The 9,132-nt window shown below is 54.2% G+C and overlaps 1 protein-coding gene across 1 annotated transcript; it reads right to left on the bottom strand.

Annotated features, from left to right (window-relative positions):
• Positions 1 to 1,712: 1,712 nt before the first annotated feature.
• IRF1 (interferon regulatory factor 1) lies at positions 1,713 to 8,693 on the bottom strand. Its single transcript, XM_059825264.1, has 10 exons — positions 8,606 to 8,693; positions 7,259 to 7,350; positions 6,240 to 6,339; positions 5,868 to 6,044; positions 5,472 to 5,521; positions 5,210 to 5,345; positions 4,898 to 5,023; positions 4,015 to 4,058; positions 3,283 to 3,418; positions 1,713 to 2,820 (listed from the first exon to the last, which is right to left on the bottom strand). Exons 2-10 carry the CDS (start codon positions 7,343 to 7,345, stop codon positions 2,720 to 2,722), a joined length of 957 nt encoding a protein of 318 aa, XP_059681247.1. The 5' UTR covers positions 7,346 to 7,350; positions 8,606 to 8,693; the 3' UTR covers positions 1,713 to 2,719.
• Positions 8,694 to 9,132: the final 439 nt, after the last annotated feature.

Genomic DNA, 9,132 nt, shown 5'->3' with positions numbered 1-9,132 from the left:
AGGCAGGAGCTGCTCTTTTCTTCTGTCCTCAGATCTTGGGCAAACCTTTTATCTGTGAAAATTTAAGTGCTGGGTTTTTTAATCTGAGCATAACTGTGAAAAACTTGGTCTTTTTAATGCATGAATGGGCAAATCTCTACTTTATTTTTAGCACTGTTTGCATCACAGAAAGTTTCCCTTCTCGCTCCTGCCCCCCCCCCCAGGTGTAACAAACTTGCAGCAGTTCCTAAACAAACCGATTTCCTCTGGCTGTGCCGATGGCACCGAGGTGGTGGCACCGAGGTGGTGTCCCTTCCTGGGCGTACGAGGGTGGCTCTAGAGCCCGCAGCCCATGCGCTCTCCGCTGCCGCAGCCGGCCAGGGCACGGACCCGAGCTGGTGGGTGATCTTCTTTGCCCGGGCACAAAACGTTCCTGCTCTAGATCTGCTTGGGGTAGTTGTGCGGGATTTTAGGTGGGTGTGATCCGAGGCAGCCGTGGCCTCTGCTCTGGTACCCGGGGGGGTTCCCGGCTGGATGGCTCCCTTCCCGGGAGGTGGACCCGTGGGCCAGATACCCTGCCAGGGAGCGTGACCGCTGTGGGGGGACAGCGGGGTCATCGCCCCCCAGGCTGCCACCCATGTGGAGCCAGGATGAGGCCGTAGGGAGCTGCTCCCTGCCTGGTGCTGCCTGGAAGGGTGCTGCCTGCAGCTGCCCGCTTCGGGCTGTCTGGGGGATAGGGCTGGTTAATGACTAACAGGCGCTGCCGCAACCCTGCCCAGCCTCTCCCTCCCCGGGCTGCCCGTCCACCTCGCTGAGCCGTAGCCAAACCTTTCAGCTGTGCTGCATTTGAGACCCACCACCACCCGCTTCCTCTGCCGCTTATTTTTTCCCTCTTCCCTGGGTAAACCCCGCATCTGTCCCTGCGCGTCTGCAGGTCGAGTCGCAGCAAAGCCTGCGCCAAAGGCGGTAGGAAATGTCCACTTTGTTTCAGCCCTTTGGGTTGGGTCTTCCTCTCCCGCAGCCTGATATTCTCCTCCGTCCGCCCTCGCTCTTGCTCAGTGAATGAAGTTACTCCCCAAAGGCCATCACGGCACAGCTTTGTTCAGTGCGGGGGTTTTCCAGGCAGTGTCAGATGTGGTGGCTGCAGCTGGAGACACACTGCATCAGCCACACTTGTTTCTTGTCTCCCACCCCAGACAATGCAATAACATGTCAGACCTTTTCAGCCTGAAAGTATGGCAAATAAATTAATCAAATACACAGGGGAAAACCAGCTTGCTTTTCCCGTGCCTTCTGAATCGTGCATCTGCTTTCTTTGAAGGCAAACCTGAGTTACTTAGCAAGGTCTTCACTGCTGGTCTTATCGCAGAAGCTGAGGGTGCTGCTGCTGGGGACAGCCACAGCAGGGACTTGGTGCCTAGGTTTTCTTAACAGCGTAGGCTGTAACCCGGCTCTAAGTTAGGTCCGACTGTTGCAGGTGATGGCAGGTACAAGGCGCTGCCCAAGATGTGCACAGGACCTGGGCAAGCAGGATTCCACCCCTCAGCTGCACTGGGAAGAGGGGGGTGGAAAATGAGAGCAAACTGTACTAAATTCCCTGTGCTTTCGTGACTCATGAAAAAAAACCCTCCAACTGTCTGTCAACAGCACATCTGTTTGGGTATTTTTCAAGGAATCTGGAATGCATTCTCCCAGCTCTCCCATGAGAAAAAGTAAACATGTCATATATAAAACATTTTTATTAAAACAAATATACACCACTTTATATACAAAAATAAAATGTACAAGAAAAGTCTATTACAGCTTAGTGATTTGATTCCTACGTATCAGAGACAAACTAGATCCTCTTCTGTCTCGCGCACGCTGGCCCAGGGGGGTCTGCGGGCGTTACAGCTCGCTGCCTACAGTGCTGTCGGGATCCTCGGTGAGCCCTAGACTCGATCACGGAAAGGCATGCTATAAAGAAAGAGCTCTGCCCCCCTCAGTGCAAAAATTATTCGATGCAGCAGCTCTTCAACTATTACGTGGAAATAGATACGGCATGCCTACGAGCAGATAATATACTGTGAGTGGACCTGGGTAAGTGTACTATGTGGAAGCAAAGCCTAAACTGAATTTTCACATTTTATTGGTCTAAACTATTTAAACGGTTTAAAGTTGAGCAATCTGAAAGATGAACTAGGTGATGGCGTGAATCAAAGAAGAGAGGGCCAATTAGTGCAATTTTTCTACTAAGTGTAATGACAGTTGTTAAGCTCAATGTCACCAGTGTTGCACAAGTAAGCAGCAACCAAAACTAATAGGTGAGAGACTCATCTGCGGTGTCTCTCCCAAGCGCTCCCTGGGTAAGGTGCTCATCACGTCCCGCGCGGGGAGGACGGGAACCTCCTCCCCAGGCCTCCGGCACACGCCGCCGTTCAGCGGTACCCCACCAGGTCAGACCCCGCGGCGCATCGGCAACCTTCCCACAAAAGCTTCACCTCCGCAGCGATGAGAAGGTGCGTACTGCAGCCGAGCATCTTCAGTGCCAGGAGTCCTGCTAGTGAGATGGGAGTCCTTTTTTTTTTTTTTCTTTTTTTATAATGGAGTTTTTCTTGCTAACCTTTTCAGGCCTAAAAGTTAAACGGAATATAAAAGCTACTTTCTTCATTCAGTCAGTAACAAACAATTTCTTCCATTCTCCTCAGGCTTGTCAAAGTTTCTACACAAGAGCAGTTCGTGGTCGGAGGAAGCCAGGGGTTTACAAGCCACAGGGAATGACTTGCATGCTAGGTCTCACTGTCTCCAGCCAGGAGAAGTCTAGGCTGTTTTTCTGGTCGAAGAACCTGAACTCCAGCTCTCCTAGACAAAATAAACCAAAAGTGAGTACTGAATCACAGGCAGCAAGAGCAAAATAGTCAGTATATATTAATATATAAAAAAAGAAAGATTTCTCAGATGAGAGGAAATACTTTAGACTAGTATTTTGCTAAAATACTCCAAACATTCTCTATTAAACTGTCCCATTTAAGCTATCGCTAGTGGAAATTCTTCAGTTACATTGCAAGGAGTTCCTGAAAGCTGACATAACTCACATGGATATGACCCCAAGACAAATCTGTAGTATACTCTTACTGGAAGCATTTTTCTCCTTTTCCTTTTTTATCAACAAATTACAGCCTTCTGACAGCCTGCTTGGAAATCTCAGAATACAGGGATGTGTGAATTCCTCCATTTGCTTTGCTCCCTCCCAATTAGTGTCTTTGCACGAAACCCCTCGTCTGCATCGTCCTTGACTCTGGCTGATAACCGCGGAGCCTGTACCTGAAGTTGTGTCAATCTCCCCGTCCTGCTCCTTGTAGCTGTAAGTGCCGCACACGGTCTGCGTGCCCGGCTCGTTGGTGAGAAAGCCTTTCCCCCCCACGCTGGTGGTGTGCCAGTCTTGGGCTGGTTCAAGCAGCTGTAAGAGAAGAAGGAGACGGTAAAAGCTGCTCCTCCCTTCTGTGGGTGCAATGTTTTATTCCCTTCTCTTCACTAGAAGACAGGTAAGCAAAAAAGATCAAATTATATCTTCTCATGCTAAACTATATAAAACTTGTTTTACTCCCAGTTGAAAAAAAAAAGTTAATGCAAAACAGGGAGGGCTGGAGCACCTTTGGCGATGAAACCCCCGTCTTATCAGTGGGATGAACGTGACACGTCTGGAAACGCAGATTAAACGTCATACGTGTCAGAGGTAGAGGGAAGGGCAAAATAAAAAAGTCTAGAGAACCTTTGCAGACTCTAATACAGCAACCTCTACTTCTAGCAGTACTCAATAGCTTTCTCTGACTTTAACATGAAGAGTATTTCCATGGATGTGTCCTCTCCAGCTCACGTCTGCAAAGCAGCCTTCTTTTTAATTTTTCAGGCTCCCTCATTAAATAAGGGTCTTGGATTACGTAAGTGTTTATGTTCAGCCCGTATAGGACTGGATCAGATAGCTGCTTCCCTTCCTCTCTTGGTGCAAATAGCAACTTTGGCCAGTTTTATTCTGACCGTAAGGGCTGGGTTTACCTTAAAAATCTCCGAATTCATTTCCTCCTCATCTTCGTCTGTGACTGTTTTGTAAGCACATAAAAAGAGAGAAGAAAACAGACACAGATGTCAACTTTTGCGCGTTAGCCCTCGCGCTTCTGCTTCTTCACCACACAACCCACTTCACATTCTCTTGTCACACACCACCACTACCTTTTACGCCCCCCCGCCACGGAGGGGCTCATGGGTTTGAGGCGGGGAGGCCCATCAGCAGCTCCCTGCCCCAGGCTCCCCCGGCCCTTCATCTCAGATGCTCTTCAACAACCGCGCGCTGGGGTGCATGGCTCCGGCCAGCTCTGACGCCTCCTCAAGGGTCACCAAAGCAGAGCCCGCTTGGTATGCGGGAGGAAGATGATTTGCACCCCAAGTAAGAAGCACTCTGATATACCCATGTTAATTATTATTTTTTTTCCCCATTGGGAAGTGCCGTTACCTCCACTCTCACTACCGCACCTATCTCTGTCCTGCTTCTGGCATCGCCTCCTTCCAGCGGCCTCGGGAACCCCCAGTCCCACCCTCCCGGCTCAGAAATCTCTCCTCTTCCTCCCAGCCTGACCTGTCCGTGCCATCGCCTTGAGCCTGCGGGACGAAGCCTGCCCCTTTGCCCACACGTGGAAAGTAAATGGCATTTCGGAGCCTTTCACCCACGAGCAACTACTTCTGCGGGTGGCACGTGCCGGTCTGTAACCTGGCCAGTTTGGGAGCTCCAGGCACTCAGATCCATCAGGTGGAGGGTGATTTTTCTACAAAACAACTCTTCTATCTCCTGATGCCCCAGGCGCTCCTTCGTCCTGCTGCCTTGCCTCCAACCCGCCTCCAGTAGACCGATGCAAGACCAGGGTAGGAAAAAAGAAATACTCACCCTCCGAGGACGAAGCCAGGGGAGACACCTGGAGCTGGTAGAGGTCATTGGTGCTGTCAGCCATGGTGATTTCCATCGGCGGCCTCCAGTCACTCAGGGAGACGCTCACCTCGCACGGGGAGAGGTCTGCGGGATGCACCAGGAGTTGGCCCTCACAGGAGAGACACAACCACCTCCGTTTCCTCCCTGCCCGTCTGACGGCGCAGCCGGGCCCAGCCCCAAGAGTCAGCTTTGTCTTTTGGTGCAGAGAGTGTGGGTTTAGCACGAACAGCACTTTCCACTCCGCTCAGAGAGCTAAAAACTGAGTCTCACCTAAGGTGATGGACGTGCTCTCAGCCTCCGCTTCCTGCCCCGCGTAGTCATGAACGGTGTAGCCACTGTGGTCATCTGGCAGAGGAGTGTTGGTTAGTCTTTCTGCTGACTCCTCCATCCTCGTGTCTTCATACGACTACAAAAATAAGGGCAAAGCATGAAAGACTGGTCTAAGAATGCACGAGTTCCCATATGAAAAAAAAATTAAGCATGAAAACCACCAAAACCTTGAGCTTCTTCAGCCGCCTCTATAGACACATACCTTTCTCTTGCTCCTGTTTCTTGCATCTCTTGAAGACTTTGACTTCCTTTCTGTTAAATAAAAATAAGACAAATGTGAGAAAGGGCTGCATGGCTGACGTTTCAGGCGAGCGTGAGCTCTTGCAGCTTTGAGCCCTGCTCAGCAAGCCCTGCTACCGCTGTCGGCAGCAGCGAGTCCTGGTCGCCTCCCGATGATGCCTTTCGGCACGTTTAAAGAATTTGGGATAAACTGAACCGTCTGTACAAACTGTTAGCCAGGGCAGTAAGCAGTGACTAACCCCAGTAGGTGCTACCAACAGGTCTGTTACACCCCTGCCTATGTGGAGCAGGAAACGTAAGCGGTGTTTAAGCGCAGAAGTAGAGCTGCTTAACCCCAGCTGGGTTGCTGAGGGCTTACCCTTCTTCTGGTCCTTTGTCAAGGGCGGCAGCATCCTGTAAACCCTGACGGCACTGGAGCCCTTGTTGATGCTTTTATCCTTCACTTCTTCGATGTCAGGCAGCGAATTCATAGCACAGCGGAAGTTCGCCTTCCAGGTTTTTGGGTCAGGGTCTTTCTCACCCACTTTGTATCTGCCTGTAAATAAGAGATGGGGTGAGTGTTCGGACTTTTCAGCGCTAGTTCCTCCGACCAAAGAGAAAAACCATTTTTCTGTTCTCCCTGACCCATATACTAGTAGTTAATATAACTACCTGAGGTGTAAGTCAAGACAAAAAACCGCCTTGTTTGAGACATTGATATGACTGATGGAAATATAAAGCCAGCACACACCTGTATGAATGGCCCAGCTCCGGAAAAGGCAGGCGTCTTTCTCCATGTCCCAGCCATGCTTAGCCGCATGTTTCCAGGGGATTTGAAAGATCATCTTATCCTGAAGTTAAACCAATAGAGATTTGAACTGAAGCATTACATGCCAGTTTGGAATGATGGATTTTAATCAAAGAGTTCTCAGCAGCAGCTCAGGAATTTTATAAACCCTCTGCTCTGTATCTTAACTAAGCATCCATTGGTCCATCTATTTTTTTCAATGCATGCTAGGGGTTTTTATGAGCTCGGAAACTGGGAAAGCTGCACGCGGTACGGTACAGTAGAAGAATAGTGTCAATTCTATCCCAGAATAATTTAAATATGTTGCATCTAATCTATTAATGTATCAGTAACAACAGTGTATTTTCCAGGTACACTTTGGTAGAGAATCCCTTTTTAAAGTTGCCTGTAAGATCTTGCACGAATCCTAAGAGCAACACGTCCAAGCTTAAACAGCACCTTGGGACCGACACGGGAACTTCAGAGGAAGAGACCTGGTTCAGCAAGCCCAGCGATCTCGCCCTGCGGTGCAGGTACAGGGATGCGCCTTCCCGACCAAAAAGAGGCAAATCCGGACTTTCTTTCAGGCCAAATCTTAAAACCGGGAGCAACTGGGAGTGTAACAGCAGCTACTTAACTGGGACAGGAGGTGACTTGGCTCAAGTGGGCAGCAGGAGTTAAAAGAGATCTTGGAGTTTTCTTGGCTCTCCATCACGTTTGGATTGCTTTTATTTTGATTTACCATTTCCCTCCTGGGAATTTTCCCAGGAAAAAAAATGGAACTACTACATTGTGTACCAACCAGAGCTGCCTTTTCTGAAAGCAAAATAATTGATTTTTTAAACATAATGCTTGCAAGTTTTCTCCCTGTTCTTTCCTTTACAATCTTGACTCATGTTTAGCATCATCTAAGAACAAGGATGGTTAATGATACAGAAGTAATAGTAATAATCATGATAATAATAGTAATAAACAACCCTCACCTTGTTGATCCATATCAGTCCTGGTATTTGATTGGAATTAATCTGCATTTCCAGCCAGGGCCTCATGCGCATTCTTGACACTGGCATGTTGTCTATGAAAGAAGTAACAGGTCAGCAAAAATCACTCAATCACTATTTTAACGCTTCCGCAGTGCCGCTCCTCCCGTCCCCTCTGTACCGCGGGCATCCCCACCCGCGCCACCCGTGCCCCCAAACCCCCTTTTCCAGCCTCCGAACTCTTTTTCCGCATCTTCCACCCGCGTCGGGCCGCGCTGCCCGGGGAGCACCGAAACCGCCTCCCAAGCTTTGAATTGCGGCCAGGGGCGGACTGCAGGGCCGGGGGGAGCTCGGGGGGGCCAGGGCAGCCCGGAGGGAGCGCGGCCCCGGCCGGAGCCCACCGCCGGCACCGGCGCGCTTCCCGGGCGTGGGTGCGGGTGTCCCCCCGCGGGGACCGGTGCGGGACCCCCCCCTGCCCCACGGCCACAGAGAGGCTCTAACTGCCCGGGCTCCTTCTTGAAAGTTCATTATTAATTAGATTGCGCAAGGGGGGAGCCCCAATTAGCAGCGCCACCAGCCCGGGCAGCACCACGCCCGCCGCTCCGGCCGCGCAGGACCCCCCTTCCCTTCCCTTCCCTTCCCTTCCCTTCCCTTCCCTTCCCTTCCCTTCCCTTCCCTTCCCTTCCCTTCCCCTCCCTTCCCCCGCCGCGCAGGCGGAGCGGGGCGGCGCGGCCCTCCGGCCCTTCCTCTGCAGAAATAATTTCCTGTTCGCCGTGTTTTTTCAAGCAAGATTTCCCCAAACAATACATCTCTCACTTCCACCAGCAACGCGCGCGGCGGCGGCGGCGGCGGCGGGAGAGCGGCCCGGCGAGCGCCCGCCCCGGGGAGGAGGTCAGCCCCCGGCGGGGAGCGCGGCTCCCTCCGGGCCGCCGGGTCCGGCCCCGGGGCTCGGCGCTGGCACAGGCTGAACGGCGGAGCGGAGCCTCCGGCTGAGCCCGCAGAGCGGCAGCCGCGCCGGACGTGCCCGGCCCCGCGGGTGCGAGCGGACATCCCGCCCCGTCCCGTCTCCTCCCGTGGGCTGTGGAAGGGGCCGCGGCCGCCGCCCGCCGGAGGGACGCCCGGTGCCCACCCGACGGCTGCCGGCGCCGGGAGCCCCGCGCCCCCGAACCGCCCCCGCACGGCGAAACCCAACGCTGCCCCCTCTTGGCGAGGTTAGCCAAGCTCGGCCGAGCCGAGCCGAGCCGTGCCCCCGGGGCCGCTCCCACGGGCCCTGCGGAGAGCCTTCATCCGGAGCCGCGGTGCCGTGAAAAGCGGGGGGCGAGCGACGGGACGGGACGCACCGCGACCCACCTCGCTGTGCCGTGCAGTGCAGTGCCAAGCCGTGCAATCCTGGGCAGAGGTGCCGCGAGCCGAGCCGAGCCGAGCCGAGCCGAGCCGAGCCGAGCCGAGCCGTCCGCGCCCGCTGCCCGCCGACCCGCCTCTGCCGCCCGCGGGACGCGCCCTCGGGTATAACGCGGCGGCGGCCGGGATTCCCCGCCGCCCCGGGCCCGGCTGCGCCCCGGCCAATCAGCGCCGCCGCGGGGGGCGGCCGCGCCTCCCATTGGCTGCCGCCGCCAGCATCACTTCGGGGAAATCACGCTGTTGTAGCACCAGCGGCGCGGGGGGAGCACCGCCCCCCCCCAACCCCGCCCCGCCGCGCGCCCCTCCCGCCCCGCCCCGCCCCGCCGCGCGCCCGTCCCGCGCCCGTCCCGCCCGGCCGCTCTCCTGCGTGGGTGCGGGCTCCGCCACCGGGGGGCTCCGCTCGGGGCCCTGCTGAGCCGGTGTCCCACCGAGGGGCTCCGCACCGCATCCCAGCCTGGGCCCGTGCCGCCCCCGAG

Source organism: Gavia stellata, chromosome 16, assembly GCF_030936135.1.
Source record: "Gavia stellata isolate bGavSte3 chromosome 16, bGavSte3.hap2, whole genome shotgun sequence".
NCBI lineage: Eukaryota > Metazoa > Chordata > Aves > Gaviiformes > Gaviidae > Gavia > Gavia stellata.
The sequence above is the reverse complement of the archived record's forward strand: the minus strand, read 5'-3'. Positions and strand labels throughout refer to the sequence as shown.